The 15567-nt window shown below is 35.8% G+C and overlaps 3 protein-coding genes across 4 annotated transcripts; 2 read left to right on the forward strand and 1 right to left on the reverse strand.

Annotated features, from left to right (window-relative positions):
* The first annotated feature begins 666 nt into the window (after positions 1–666).
* On the forward strand, positions 667–3777 carry LOC130743134 (non-specific phospholipase C4-like). Its single transcript, XM_057595255.1, has 4 exons — positions 667–1596; positions 1960–2369; positions 2552–2722; positions 3371–3777. Exons 1-4 carry the CDS (start codon positions 944–946, stop codon positions 3712–3714), a joined length of 1578 nt encoding a protein of 525 aa, XP_057451238.1. The 5' UTR covers positions 667–943; the 3' UTR covers positions 3715–3777.
* Positions 3778–4779: 1002 nt separating this feature from the next.
* On the reverse strand, positions 4780–14878 carry LOC130743135 (uncharacterized protein At2g37660, chloroplastic). 2 transcript variants are annotated; one of them, XM_057595256.1, is made up of 9 exons: positions 14463–14878; positions 8930–9042; positions 8789–8842; positions 8553–8637; positions 8229–8334; positions 6826–6912; positions 6586–6683; positions 5296–5405; positions 4780–5062 (listed from the first exon to the last, which is right to left on the reverse strand). In XM_057595256.1, exons 1-9 carry the CDS (start codon positions 14746–14748, stop codon positions 4997–4999), a joined length of 1005 nt encoding a protein of 334 aa, XP_057451239.1. In that variant the 5' UTR covers positions 14749–14878; the 3' UTR covers positions 4780–4996. The 2 variants fall into 2 exon arrangements, with proteins under 2 accessions (XP_057451239.1, XP_057451240.1); XM_057595257.1 differs by lacking the exon at positions 14463–14878 and adding an exon at positions 9269–9426.
* On the forward strand, positions 10456–11513 carry LOC130743136 (uncharacterized). Its single transcript, XM_057595258.1, has 2 exons — positions 10456–10896; positions 10987–11513. The coding sequence occupies exons 1-2, from the start codon at positions 10457–10459 to the stop codon at positions 11303–11305; spliced, it is 759 nt and encodes a 252-aa protein (XP_057451241.1). The 5' UTR covers position 10456; the 3' UTR covers positions 11306–11513.
* Positions 14879–15567: the final 689 nt, after the last annotated feature.

Here is a 15567-nt window from a genome sequence, read left to right on the forward strand (position 1 = left end):
ATATACATGTTCCTTTGAGTTACCAGAAGACACGCTTGACTGCACTCCAATGCTCCTTAGTTAGCGCATACACAAACTAAGTAAGGTAGTTCACTGCAAAAGCAATGTCTGGCCTGGTCAATGCAAGATACAATAGTCCCCTATAGATTGGCGGTAAATGTGGACATCACAAGGGATCGGTGGAGACGGAGCATATAGTTACCACGTACTTTGACAACCGAACTGAAAGTTTTGGTGCAATACACACCTAGTCGCAGGTGGAGCCCTTTTAACCAAGCGAGCTATATACTTCCATTAATCTTCTTAGATTTGTAAGATACATATTTCCTGTCATAGGAAGAACTCAGGGGCTTGGTGGGCTCAGAGGAGCCATTGTTGTGACTTGTGAATTGAAATGATGGTCGTGACATAATGACTAATGAGAGAGTGTTAATAATGAAAGGTAAATATTAAAATGAGTGTTATAATAACATTTTTCATCCCAGTAATTATGTTGGATTACCTTAACTGCATCGTCGTTGGTGACATGATCCATTGCAGAAAATTCAACGGTATATCGTCATATGTCAAAGCTCAAACGAAATGGAAAACTAGTTCACACGAAATTAAGATAGAATTAGCAGTCAAAACAACCAACCCATTGGCCACGGCCCACGGGGACATTGCTTTCTTCCTTCTCTTTTTCAAATCCATTCTCGATTCCCATCACTGCAAGTTAAAGAAGATGCAAATATATTGTATTTCACGTATGTATCTAACTATAGAAAATGCTTTAAAAAATTTGTGAAATGTGTAGGACATGAGAATATTCGTCTCCCATCATTCATCTATCTTTCTAACTTGCTTCCCCAACAGAATAACTTCATCACATATTGTCGTATATAAGTATCCCATTTGATGATTGATCAACAAAATCAATACAAAAAGTGCAAATTCAAGCAAAATGGCTTCAGATTCTAGCACCACTAAAATCTACCCCATCAAAACCATCGTTGTTCTGGTTCAAGAGAACCGTTCCTTTGACCATATGCTAGGTTGGATGAAGTCCCTCAACCCAGAAATCAATGGTGTCACCGGTTCTGAGTCGAACCCGGTTTCTACATCAGACCCCAACTCGAACCGGATTAAATTTGGTGACCGGTCTATCTATGTTGACCCAGATCCCGGCCACTCAATCCAAGACATCTACGAGCAAATCTTCGGAGAGCCGTGGAGTGTGGCCTCGGAGGCAAAGAAGCTGCCGCCAACAATGGAAGGCTTTGCTCAAAACGCGTCGAGGCAAGAGAAGCCTAAGAAGAATACCACGGTGAAAATGACCGAGGCGGTTATGAATGGGTTCAAACCGGAATTGGTGCCGGTCAGCAAAGAGTTAATCAAAGAGTTTGCGGTTTGTGACCGTTGGTTTGCTTCGGTTCCTGCATCGACTCAACCGAACCGGCTTTATGTGCACTCTGCGACGTCGCATGGGTTGAGCAGCAATGACACGAATAAGCTTATTGGAGGGTTGCCCCAGAAAACCATATTCGATTCCCTTCAAGAAAATGGGTTCAGTTTTGGGATCTATTATCAACAACTACCATCCACTCTTTTCTACAGGTTGGTTGATATGATCACTAGCTTACCTTATTTTTTTTGAATAAGATCACTTACCTTATTAGTTGTCGAGTAAAATTAATCATGCATATATATATATATATATATATATATATATATATATAAAAGTATTTGTTTTCGCGAAAATACAGATTTAATTGGTATATATATAGGACTCACTTTTCGATCATGCTTAATTAGTTTATGCCATGTTCAAAATTTTTATGCTTATCTTGATATAATTTTTTATTTTTTATCTCATCAATTTCAGACAGTATTGCAAAAAATTAACATATAATTAGTATGTTCCTCGTATATATTTATTTTTTTTGGTTGACAAATAATTCTAATTATTATGACTTTCAGGAGTCTTAGGAAATTGAAAAACATAGATAACTTCCTTCCGTTTGACCTAACATTCAAGAAGCACTGTCAAGAAGGGAAGCTGCCAAACTATGTGGTGGTTGAACAAAGATATAACGACCTGTTATTAGCACCAGGGAATGACGATCATCCATCTCATGATGTTGCAGAAGGACAAAAGTTTATAAAAGAAGTTTATGAAGCTCTTAGAGGTAGCCCACAATGGAATGAGATCTTGTTTGTGATCACATACGACGAGCATGGAGGATTCTACGATCATGTGCCTACACCCGTGGAAGGAGTGCCAAGTCCAGATGACATTGTGGGTCCTGATCCATTCAAGTTCATATTTGATAGGCTTGGGGTTAGAGTTCCAGCTATCATTATTTCTCCATGGATTGAACAAGGAAAAGGTAAGAATCAAATTCAATTAATGGAAAATATAGTCCAGTAATTATTTATACAAGATTTGTTTTTACTTTATTTTAATTTGATATCTTAACATAAACATATTAATGAATTTTTTTTAGTAATTTATTCATATCTTAAGACCCTAACATTACTACTTAATCATTGATCAAATATATGTATACAGTTTTGCACGAGCCTTCTGGACCATTCCCGACATCACAATATGAGCATTCTTCTATTCCAGCAACCGTTAAGAAAATATTCAATCTACCCAAATTTTTGACAAAGCGAGATGCATGGGCTGGAACATTTGAGGGACTTTTAACTCGAAGCAGCCCACGAACTGATTGTCCAGGTATCTCTTGTTTATGCTTTCGTTTCAAGGATGCAGTAAATCATTTTAAAAAGTGGTCCACAGATGAACCACCATATTTGACTGTTAGATATATTTATTTAATATTATATCTAACGGTTACCACCATATTTGACTGTTAGATATATTTATTTAATATTATATCTAACGGTTAGATATGTTGATCCAAGTCAATAGCTTTTAAAATAGTTCACCTTATCCATTTTCTTTTTTTCAGCTATAATAATAATAATAATAATTATTATTATTATTATTATTATTATTCTGAATTTAAAAACTGTTCTTAGAAATAACTTTTAAAATCCCTTTTTCAAAAAAAGAAAAAAAAAACTGTTTTTACCAGCTATAATTTATGACTGAGCACACGTTTTTAAAAAATGATAAAACTTTGATTTGAAAACTAAAATCAGAAAGAGGAAACATATTTTGAGATATTTTGGTTTTTCAATTTTAAAATTGAAAAAGAAACCAATTTTTAAAAAAATAGTTTTTACCATGATGAAATTTGTTTTGTTTTGGCTTTTAAAAACTGAAAATAGTTTTATAAAACAGTAATGAAACAGACCCTTGAATTACAATGGATAGAATGTCCCATCAATTCGTTAACCATTTAAGTTTCCAAAATTGCAGAGACATTGCCTAACCCAATAAAACTACGGGAGGCAGCAGCTAATGAAGAGGCTAAGTTGAGTGAGTTTCAGGAAGAGTTGGTACAATTGGCAGCTACTCTAAATGGGGATCATAGAAAGAGTATATATCCCAACAAGCTAACTGAGAACATGAGTGTTTCAGACGCGGCTAAATATGTTGAAGATGCATTTAAGACATTCTTGTATGAGTGTGAGAAAGCAAGGCAAAATGGAGCTGATGAATCTGAAATTGTAGAATGTGCCGATTGTGCTAGCGCACATGCACCATCCAATTCCAGAAACTTCCTTAACAAGATGTTGTCTTGTATAACGTGTAATCGTTGATTAACTTTTACATTTTTCACAATTTCATTTATATATATACCAAATAAAACGTTATGTTATGTATGTTACTTGTGTGATTATCAATGAAAGCTATGTAAAATAGAACAACAGTTTATTCATTTGAGTAAAAAAAATCGAGTAAAGGTTATGAGCTACATATTGAATCTTTAAACTAGGGTTTATTGTTTGATAAAAAGAATAGAGAAGTTTACTCGTTCTTACACTCCCTTCACTTTCACGCCATTCATGATCTACAATGAGGTTTTCACCGCTACATTTGTCCGGGTTTTGAAGCTGCTACACACTAGAAAGAAGGGGCTGATAGACTGAAGCAAGAACTATACTTTACACAACAACTACAGACACAACATGAATTATTTTATCAGAGATAGACATCTCGAAAACTATGTCCATAGGGAAAGGGATCAAGGCAGGATGATGTCGAGCGATTAGACACTATTGGATGCCTAGTCCAAGTTGAGGAGGTGGAAGAGCTTGAAGGCAACGAACAAGAACACCTGGCTGCTCACCATGCAATGCATAAGGATAGGACGAGTGGACGACCAAAGGGAATATCGACCAACACGGTTACCTCAGTTTACGTGATGGGGGACCAACTGAAAGATTTTATGCTATGGATTCGAAAGTGTTCATACTAATGATTGCAAAGGAACAAATGGTAGAGTTCATGGTGCGAATTCAGCAGGGGACTAAGAGGCCACGAAGGCAAGAGGTTTTTCAAGCTTGCTGGCCTCTTGAAGCTTTCATCAATGTGGGAGGATTTGCTGGGAGGGACTTGTCGACGAAGTTAAAGATGAAGCACCTACGTGCCATCATCGAAACCTCTACTCTAGACCAACCATCTCATAAGGCTCTTCAAGTAAAGAATCCACCCATGGCCTTCTCAGATGATGACTATGATTAGATTGATCTCGATCACGACCACCATTTGGTCATGGAGGCCTTTATAGCCAATGCCAAAGTCAATGAAGTTCTCATTGACCATGGAAGCTTGACTAACTTCCTGTTATAGGACACTTGCCCCTTTGGATTAGACTATCAATATAGTCTTACCCTTTCCTTTATTAATGTTATGTCCAATCGTTCTCCACGGAAATTTCCTTCATGATTTTGTGCGTTTGTTTCTTATATTTACATTTTACACACCTTTCAATAACGAAGAAAGAAACAATAATTGTAAAGTTGAAGTCACTAATTCTGATGCGTATGCGTATACAGTATGTATGTTTCAAAATGGTGTAAGAGTTGATTAGAAGTCCAGTTAGCAGTCCTGCGCAGCCTGAAATAGTTCTTCCCACTTCTGAGCTTCATTTCCAGGACCTTCTCCCTGCAATACATGCATCTTAGCATCATCAATATGCATAAATGGAATAAGGAATATACACGAATACATCTTAAAATATTTTCCATTCCAGTATTTGATTTATCAAAAATCTGAATCTAAACCACAGCTCTGACAGCAACAAACTATCAGTTCATTTCAGCTATCTACTTAACATTTCATGTCCATGTATCATTGTATATATATACCTACTACCATAGTTACCACTGAATGGTTACCTCAACAGAGCTAACTTCATATACTTGGTTTTCAGTGACTTGTAGATCTAGTGCCTGTATGCAAGCTTCAGCAACCACAATTCTGCTCGCCTCTCCCACTAGTTTATCTCCTGAAAGCTCGTTACCAAATTTCTAAAACTTAAAACAAAATTCACTAGCCAAGAGTTAACATTCTAATGCTATTTCACATGTAAGGACATAATAAAAACATCCAAGAGAAAAAGCCCTATTCACCTAAGTAAATTATGTGAGGATGTAACATTATTTCCCTTTGTGTGTGTGGTGTGATCAGTTTCTACTCAAACAGTCATTTCCAAAACGCAAACTAACGGCTTATACAATCAATGAATACATACACAGTGAAAACATTGTAACAGACGTGTTTCATGAAGCGCTGACATAGTAGTACATGCAGAAACAGCTTGTTATTCAGTTTTACAACAAACAAGCCACCTAAGATCCAACAACTTGCATGCTTTAAATTCTTTAATGAGGAGAGTTTGTAGCCTAGCTCTGATATAGGACAGTAGCAATGAAGATAACTCCATATATCTTATGTAAATCACTTCTACAATGTATGATTAAAAAACATTCATCTTTAATTTCTTTCAAGTTGGTATCAGAACTTTTGATCTAGGAGTCTTTTAGCAACCCAAAAACCCTACCTGCTTCCATTGCAACTATAGAGCAGTGATTACTGTTATATTTTGCTTCGAATTGTGAGCAGTTAGATGGTGGTTTTGAGTGACTAAGAGTTTTACGAATGGGGAGTTATGTGAATTTAGTAGGAATTGTGATAATTGACCTTAAGTGTAAGTTTAGATAATTTTGTGTGCTTCTTTAGTGTTTTTCTATTACTATTTGTTTAGCGTTCATTCCTCATCTCTTAAACTGACAGGTATCTGTTAGTGAGGGCTAGTTAGGATACTAGTTAGTTAGTTAATGAGTCGGTTAGAGAGAAAGATGAGAGAGGAATAGGTACGGTAGCTGGTATTGCGCGAGCGCACTAGTTCCCTGAGTTTTACATGCCAAAAACTAAGAATTAGTGTTATTTTACAGCTCAGTAAAAAGAATTGGACTCAATGTTTTTATGAGACAAGGTTGCTTATTCTAACCAAGACATTTCTTTCCATTTGATATTTTCCTTTTGGTTCAACCCCTCTGGATTCGTATTCTTGTATTGCCACATAAATAAGTGAACTGATATATTATGATCAGAAAAAATCCTATGCAGCACTGAGGGAAGAAAATGGAAAACCTTTGAAATTTCAATGAGAATTATTCAAATACCTTGACCTATAAGGACTGCGCGTCGTTGTCCAGCTGTCGCGTTGAGTAAAGTATTGAGATCATATGAAGTGTATGGTCCATCTGTCAGCCTTCCGGGCCTAAAATGCATTTTTAAATACATCATATGAGGAGACTACGAGAATTTTAGCCGTAAACCAAGTTAAATGTCCTCCGTCTACGTTTGTCAAAGTATCAACAAGACAAACTTCAGGTATAAAACATACAAAATCTTCCACATGCCTTATTATGGTAAATGGAATGCCAGAATTCTGAAGAAAATCCTCCCCCATCTTCTTATACTTCAGGACGCCAAATAGGTTCATAATGCTGTGTGAAAAAAGAACAGTAACAAGCCCATGAGACAACAGAACAGTTTATTGCTATTTTCTTGCAAGTTGTAACAAAGTGGCATAATACTCAAGTCACAAACAGCATACATACACTTGTACAAATGATAGATAGACCGCAATTTTCTGAGCACATTATGAATAGCGTCAAATTTTTAATACATTGATTATAGAATCTAGCATCTATCGTTATGAATATTTATTCACCCTTGCAGCTACCCAGCAGTAAAATTCTCCCTCCCCGTGTCATGTTCACTACATTTTAGCTTCAATGGCAACTTTCATGTCTTAATTAACTATTAGCTCCTTATGAAATATGACTTTGCATAGTTACATTGAGTTATATTACACAAAATGTTAGTTAAAGGTACATTTATAAACACTTATAAAGTTAAAATTAATATTTAAAAAGTTTGGCCTTGTTAGTTAAAGCTGTTAAGAGTATTAGTTAGAGTTGGTTAGTTATCCCTCTAAATGCAGTAGCAAAGGTAGGATATGAATCTAAAATGTAGAAGAGAAAGCAAGTGAAGTCAGTTAGTTGATCAGTTAGTATAAGGCAGAAGAGACCAGCTTCTCTTCTTAGTAAAGCAGTTCAGTAATCATTATGTCTCTTCTAACCTGGGTCCTGGGTTCTCCTTTGATCTGGGTTTAAGGGACATCACGCCAGTAATACCTTGCTCTTTGTTTTTCTTTTAAAGGAATCAACGATTCATGATCTATTTCAAAGTTACAGATCTCTGGTGGGTACAATTCGGTATCCACCTAAGCCTAAATGTATGCTGAATTCAAATTTAGCTAATTTAAGAACTCCTCTAGTCTCCACCTTCCCCTCCTGCAGGCCATTAGTTAGTTTATCACTTCTTGCAGTTGCAGGAATACACATTCTAAGTCTTAGTTATCAATTATCATGACCAGGATAAATTCGACAAGATTCTAATTACATGCTTCGGAGCACAGTAGTAACTAGACATAATGAAACCAAATCTTGAATCAAGAATGGCCAACAGAAAACTAGCAACTGAAATCAAATAAAAATATAAATATAAGTGATTTCCAAAATTTTAGTTAATCCCTCATTTGGTTCTACTCTTGAAGTTGAAATAAGAAGTCTTAATAACCTAACATAGATAGGCCAAACCAATGTCTTAAAGATTAATATAACCTCTATTAAAACTTTAAAAGGGCCTTAACACAAATTACCAGTAAGAGAAATTCTACTTTCTTGCAAGCCTATTGATTTTATCACAAAAGTCAAAGGCAACATCATTATGCAGAACTAACTATTAGGTATCTTACCTCCATGGCAATTCATTATACTTGGTCACACCTATTGATGACACCAGAACAACTCTCTTCACTGAGGAAGGCAATGCAGATACTAGATTCTTCACTCCCACCCAATCTTCAAATAAATACTTAAATAGTCAAAAACAAAATCAGAAGATTGAGGAGCTCTTGAAGAGTTGAAAATTCCTACTCTGTATGCAACTTTGACTACAAAAGGAATTTATGCTGTGCTGAAATTTTCCACTCAGAATCTTCTTCTAACTATTTTTTTTTTTATCTCAATTTAGAAATGAAACCAAATACTGCAATTTATATGCATAGCATGATTCTTACCAACCCTTTCTGGTGTATTGTCATCTTCCCACCGCTTGGAAGGAAAAGCTGTTGTTCCTGAGGTGCAAATCACATGTGTGACTCCCTACAAAACAAGCACATAAAAGAAAATTAGAAATAGAAACACAAATCATTACCATGCACATTCTTTGCTGAACCAAATGACCAATTAAAATCAAATTAATTAAGATAATTCAAGAATTCAAAGTATAGGTAAAGTACTTTGAAGAGCTTACCTCGAATATGGAAGGATCCAAATCTTCCTGCTTCCGCGTGTCAGCTTTGACTACCTGAGCCATAAATGACTTCAAACTGAAACATTTCCTGAAACCAACAAATCCCAAAAAATTTCACTTTGAATGCCCAAGAGGATGTACCTGCAATGTCTCCTTATCTTGATCCCCAAACAGTGCCGTGGCTCTCTCAGGATTCCGGAGTATCAAGCGTGACTTGATGTTCCGCTGAAGCAGTGATGCTACTACTAGCTGCCCTGAATATCAAGTTTAAGCCAACTGATTCAGAAACTTCCCCAATCAAAACTACGAACAAGGATTAAGTTCAAATCTTCATAGAAGCACAAGAATCATAACATAACAAAGAAATCTCAAAGCTTTCGAATGCACAAGGTACCGGGTACGCAAATCAAATTTCAACAAAAAATGGGTACTTCATGCTCAAAACTTCGTCGTTTTATCCTTTACAAAGGGTTGCTTTACCTAGTTCGCAGCCACAACGTCTCTTGAAGATGAGAACGCTTCCTCTATCCTCTTCTCTCTCTGGACTGTGACCGCCGCCGCTCGACATCCGCCGTCATCGTCGCTCATTCCAGCCAGAACTCCACCACCTCCCGCCGGTATGATTTTGACTTCTCTTGTTCTGTTCTTCATTTGAACTTCTTTGTGTTAAATATGACATTTTTTACCTTTTTATCTTTTCATTTTCATAATTTTTGGGTTGCTTGCTTGCTGCTTCATGTTTTGTAGGAGTATTAGTGAAGGAAGTACAACTCCCTTCTTTTCACTTGTAAATGCTTCATGTTTTGGCTAATTTTTTGATGGTTAGGTTGATTTTACCAAAGATGTCTTCCCAACATTCTAGCAACAGTGGGAGTTATCAATCCTATCCTACCATAAGACCACCTATAGATGGGAGCAAGAAAAGAAGAGGCTTGAGAGGAGCATTGGAAAAAACATTCAATAATGAGGAGGCTAGAGATCATTTAACTGGTGAAATTGCCAGGTTCATTTATTCAGCTGGTTTGCCCTTCAAAGTTGTTAGAAATCCACACTTTATTAGTGCACTTTCATATGCTGCAAACACTTCTTTTTCGGACTTCCTTCCACCTAGCTGCAATGCTATTAGGACTACATTCATGGAAAGAGAAAAGGCCGACATATTAAAAATGCTTCAGATTTTCAAAAGTACTTGGCCAGAAAAAGGAGTGAGCATAGTGATTGATGGATGGGTCGATTCTCAAAGAAGACCATTGATTAACTTCATGGCAGTTAGTCTCAGATTCAAGACCTATGCTTTTGAAGGCTGTTGATGGATTAGGTGAGGATAAGGGCAAAAACTATATGGCAAATCTGATTTTAGCTACAATTGATGAGGCTGGACCACAAAATGTTGTCCAAATCATTGCTGGCAATGCCGCTGTTTGCAAAGCTACTCAATATATTGTTGAGAGTATTCATCCTCATATTTTTTGGACACCATGTGTAGTGAACACATTAAATCTTGCACTCGAAAATATTTGTGCACCAAAAAATGTTCCAACTAATGAGGTTGTCTACAATGAGTGTAGTTGGATATCTAAGGTTGTTGATGATGTTTATCTCATTAGGAATTTCATCATGAATCATTCTAAGAGGCTTGCTATGTTTAATCAATTTGTGCATTTGAAGATGCTTGCAGTTGCTGAGACTAGATTTGCTTCAACTATTGTCATGATTAAAAGGTTAAGAGCCATTAAACATGCTCTCCAATCTATGGTCATTAGTGAAGAATGGTCTCTTTATAAAGAAGGTGATGTCTTAAGAGCTGCTTATTTGAAAGAGACAATTTTGAAAGACATTTGGTGGGATACAGTTGATTATGTGCTAAGCTTTACCAAGCCCATATATGACATGCTCCATGCTTGTGATACTGATGAACCAACTCTTCATTTGGTTCATGAGAGATGGGATTCTATGATTGAGCATGTGAAATTGGCAATATATCAACATGAGAGCAAGGAGTTGAATCAACACTCATCCTTTTACGAAGTGGTGTATAACATTCTAATTGATCGACAGACTAAAAGTTACGCACCACTTCATTGTTTGGCTCATTCACTTAATCCTAGGTAAACTTAATACATTTACAACTTTCAATGTATTGTACTCTTTCTTTTACTAACCAACCAACTTTGACACATTTGTATTTTGTATAATAGGTATTATTGTAGGGAATGGCTCGAGGAAGCTCCAAATAGAGTACCCCCTCATGACGACAATGAGATGTGCACCGGGAGAAACAAGTGTCTAACAATCTACTTTCCAGATGCAAAGGAAAGATTAGAAGCAACCACAGAGTTTGCTAAATTCTCAAGTCCTGGAAAAGAACTTGACCAATTTGATTGCTTACCACATAGATGGAACTTGGAGCCAAGGGGATGGTGGGTCATACATGGGGCTGCAATCCCTAAACTCCAAAACATTGCCTTGAAGCTCTTGTCACAACCATCCTCTTCTTGTTGTTGTGAAAGAAATTGAAGTACATATTCCTTCATCAATTCCCTAAAAAGGAATAGACTCAACTCTAAGAGAGATGAAGACCTAATTTTCATACATACAAATCTTCGTCTCCTCTCAAGAAAGACTAAGAGTTATAAGGAAGGTGAGAGCAAAATGTGGGATATTGGTGGAGATGAATGGGATTCACTTGAAGGGGCTGGTATTCTTGAAGTTGCTTCCCTTTCCCTTGATGAGCCAGATTTGGAGGTTGTTCTTTTCACTGATGATGGACTTGGGAATGATGAGATTGACACTTTTAAAGTGTGAAATCTTTGATTTTGTAATGTTGATGTTGAACAATCTATCTTTCAGTTTTTTATTGGGATGTTGAAGTGTTGAACAATATTATGTTATGTTTCATGAATATTATTTTAATTTGTGCCTTTTTTTTAATCTTTTATATAAGTTCATTATGTTATTTTCATGAATGTTGAACACATTTGTACCAATGATTTTTATTTTAATAATTCTGATTCCCGTACCATGTACTGGTACTCTTCCAATATCTATGCATCCTACCAATTACAATACCACATGTTACTACTACTATACAACAACATCTAAAGCCTTTCTCTACTACTCTCATGTTTATTTGGAAGTAGAATTTTATCAAATCTTTATTGAGATTTCTCTGATGTCTATATTGTTAGGCGGTTAAAAAATAATATGTATCTTTTTGGTAACCCTCATATCCGAAAGCCAAAAGCTTCAACTAATTTGGAATCAAGCTGAATATTTCTCAACTCTCGTTTTTTCCCATTCCTAACTCAATTTCTAGACTATGTCTAAGTTCCTTAGGACTGGAACATGGGTTACTACTTTCTACTGTGCTACTGTTTACCTGGTGACAGGAATTTAATAAATTTGTGAAAAGTTTAATTTTATATTTTAAAAGGACCACTAGTGGAGGCGAATTTTTTGAACGAGTCAATATTAAATTATTATCTCATTGTGCATGGTGGGAAAATGTGTTTTAGGGATTAATTTTATGGAGTAATTTAGTTAATCTTAGGCATTACTCCCTCCGTTCTAGAAAATTTGTTGTTCAGTGTTTGGCCCAGCTTATTTTAGACTTTTAAGTAACTTTTAAGTTAAAGCGGGGCCTAACACAATTTTTAAAAAAATTTAAAATTTTAAGTAACTTATTTTTTATAACGGAAAATAGCAATAAGTTATTTTTAGAAAAAAGTTTTAGAGATGAGCTTTTTACTTAAAAGTAACTTATTGCTCGCTGCACAAAACGACATCATCTCTGGCATGCACACATCGTCGGAGAGAAACCTCTACCATCACACTGGCCGCGCCGCACTCGAAATCCGGCTGCCGCCGTCGCAAGGCCTCCATAAGAAGGGGGCAGTCCGACCTCAACACCTCTCATCTGCTCTCTCTGTCTCTCTTTCGTTGCTCAAGTCTCTCTTCACATTTGAGTGGTGGGATCATACCACAAATTAGTTCATAATTGAGCGTGCACTGTTGAAGGAGAGGTATTAAGGCACGAAGCAGGTCACAGATTACCAATTTGACACCTTCCAACATCAAGATAAAACATGTGCTGTAACTTAATTTGTTGCTAAGTCAATTTACGATTCCAACTTCTCAGTTGCTATGTCAATTTGATAAAACTTAGCTCAATTTATTTATACGTCAATTTTGCATTAGAGGTACCGAGGATTCAATTTATACATGATCATCATCCAAAATAATGATTCAATTCAAGAGGTGACATTGATGGAAACAGAGGAAAGATGGAAAAGGGAGAGCGTGGAAAAGAGGTATAGAGGCACGAGTAGGAAACGACATGTGGAACGATGATGAGGGACGGCGGTTCTGAATTAGGGGCTATGAGATTGCAACCGATTGAGACAAGATTTCAAACAACTTTTAGGTTAAAAGTTAAATTTAAGATATAAAAATATGAAAACCACCAAACAACTTTAATCTTATTTTTAAAGCTCTTATTTTTTACTTTAACTTATAAGTAACTTTTAAGATGTAAAAAAGCTGGGCCAAACGCTTATAAGTAACTTTTAAGACCTTTTTTCAATATTTCAAAATATTTGTTGTTTTAGAAAATCAATGCATTTTTTGCTAATTTTTTTCCACCTATACCCTTATTTAATACATTTTCTCTCGCTTATCATTTTACATATTAATCAATCACAACTCTTCTCTATTAATTAGATTCTTCTCTATCTAACAGTTGCACCTGATAGTAGTAAAATTAAATAAGGACAATCTAATCAAATTATACTATCAATAATTATTTTCTTACTATTTGTATCACAATCTTAAACTACAAATTTTCTGGAACGGAGGGAGTATATGCTTACTTTGACAAAAATAAACTAATTATTTCAGGAATTAAATGAGAATAAGACTAATATCCGCAAAATTATGTTATTATAATAACTTACCGTTAAAAAATTTACCGTTCAAAAAATATTATAATAACATCAGTAAGAAAAATCAACTCCAGGAAAGCGTGAATCCAGAATTGCACAGGTGTCTCAAGTCTAAACCACTAACTAAATTGAACTATCATACGACAAATATTTAAAAACTCATACTCCAATTAGTACGATGAATATGGGCACTACCCCCAATACCCCACTTATTGTAAATGTAAACAAGTTTTTTTAATAAACGTAAATGTAAACAAATGTTTATTTGAATTAGTTTATATAATTAGGAATAGAAATAGGCTAGACTGCTATATGAGTTTTTGACTTAGTTTACATGACTAAATTAATAAATAGAAAAGATCAAAGTTTTTTTAAGAGTTAATGGTCAAATTAGTCTTTAGCATGATATTTTTTTTTTCAATCTTTCTCTATATTTCCTATCACATCACATAACATTCACTTATTTTTCTTTTCTCTATTCTCATTCTTCCAAGGTGGGGTGGAAAAGATAGAGGAGTAAAACATCATCCATGAACTAATTATGACATGGCAAATTCATAAACTTTAATTGTATGATGGCATAAAACTCAACTCATACTAATTAAGCTTACCCTTTTTAACCAAAGTTATGTGAGAAAACTTGAAAGAACAAATTATTCATTTAAAAACAAAATAAACAGTTTGCCAATAATGCAGTAAAATATGAGGGAGGAGATAAATGAATGGATACTTACCAACACCTCCTGAGCCACCAACAACGAGGACCAATTTTGAGGATGATTGATTAGTTTGCCTATCCTTCTTCAACTCCGAACTTCCAGTTTCATTCACTTCACCACTGATAGCACCATTTTGAAGATCAGTTGAAACAGCTTTCACTTCAACGCGCTTACAATTGAATCTCCGTTGTTTCGACACGGAGGCGATTCTGATACGGAGTTTGGGGATGAAAACGTGACGCGGTGGAAGACTCTGGAATTGGGTGAAAGCCGAAGGGAGTGTAGCGGTTGAGCAAGCCATGAAATGGAGCACGCAGACGCATCTACAGGCTGCAGGCACCACAATCCCACTCCCACCTGTAATTGAATGAAATTTATTGAAAATTAGACACCACAAGTTTTTTTGTTTTATTTCTGTTAAATTAAGTGGTGACCTGACCTCAAAAGTCATTTTCGTTGTGCCATGTATACTGACAAGATTAATTTCTTCACAATTCATTTTCATGCGGTTTTCTTTCTGGTCTCTTTCTAGTGTTTGAAAACATAATTCATTTCTTTGGAAAAGAATTTTCTTACACAATGTGCAATTTTGAGAAGTATTTACTTTTTTTTTTTTATATCAAAAAGTTAAATTGCACATTCTAATGAATTGATCTCTAGACCTCTCCACTCAACTTATATGCCTCGTGACTTTTACCACTTAAGTTATTGGCTTAAATGTATTTGGTGCCCCTGATGTATTGTCAATGTGCAAAAGATAATCCTAATCTTTTTTTATCGACGTTTGTACTCCCCTTGTTTTGAGAAAGTAGAGCGAATGCCCCTCTGTCAGGTTGACGTTAAAATCCTAACGGAGGGGCTGACGTGGATATTATTTTTACTTTTTCCTTTATTTCCTCTACTGCAACGTGGATTTTATCAACTAAAACAAAAAAAAGGAAAAAAGGATGGATTGCACGTGCTGTCAATTGGGAATAGGGTTTCTTAAATCCCCAAATTGGAACCTAGGTTCCATCGAAGAACAAGAAGAGAAGGAGTGGCTGTGAACCCCGATTGAGGAACTCGCGAAAGAGAAAGAGGTTTAGGCGAGTGAGGAATCGCGAGGAAGAACCAGAGGCAT

This window comes from Lotus japonicus, chromosome 3, assembly GCF_012489685.1.
Source record: "Lotus japonicus ecotype B-129 chromosome 3, LjGifu_v1.2".
NCBI classification, from domain to species: Eukaryota; Viridiplantae; Streptophyta; class Magnoliopsida; order Fabales; family Fabaceae; genus Lotus; species Lotus japonicus.

What these genes read in the sequence shown, in the direction of transcription:
- LOC130743134 (XM_057595255.1), top strand. Translation starts at nt 944, where the DNA reads ATGGCTTCAGATTCTAGCACCACTAAAATCTACCCCATCAAAACCATC. An exon ending in ATGGATTGAACAAGGAAAAG is followed by an intron (nt 2,370 to 2,551) that starts GTAAGAATCAAA and finishes ATATGTATACAG; the next exon opens with TTTTGCACGAGCCTTCTGGA. An exon ending in CCCACGAACTGATTGTCCAG is followed by an intron (nt 2,723 to 3,370) that starts GTATCTCTTGTT and finishes CCAAAATTGCAG; the next exon opens with AGACATTGCCTAACCCAATA.
- LOC130743136 (XM_057595258.1), top strand. Translation starts at nt 10,457, where the DNA reads ATGCTTGCAGTTGCTGAGACTAGATTTGCTTCAACTATTGTCATGATT. An exon ending in GCTCATTCACTTAATCCTAG is followed by an intron (nt 10,897 to 10,986) that starts GTAAACTTAATA and finishes TTTGTATAATAG; the next exon opens with GTATTATTGTAGGGAATGGC.
- LOC130743135 (XM_057595256.1), bottom strand. Translation starts at nt 14,748, where the DNA reads ATGGCTTGCTCAACCGCTACACTCCCTTCGGCTTTCACCCAATTCCAG. An exon ending in TGGTGGCTCAGGAGGTGTTG is followed by an intron (nt 9,043 to 14,462) that starts GTAAGTATCCAT and finishes CTTGATATTCAG; the next exon opens with GGCAGCTAGTAGTAGCATCA. An exon ending in ATGAAGTTAGCTCTGTTGAG is followed by an intron (nt 5,063 to 5,295) that starts GTAACCATTCAG and finishes CATGTATTGCAG; the next exon opens with GGAGAAGGTCCTGGAAATGA.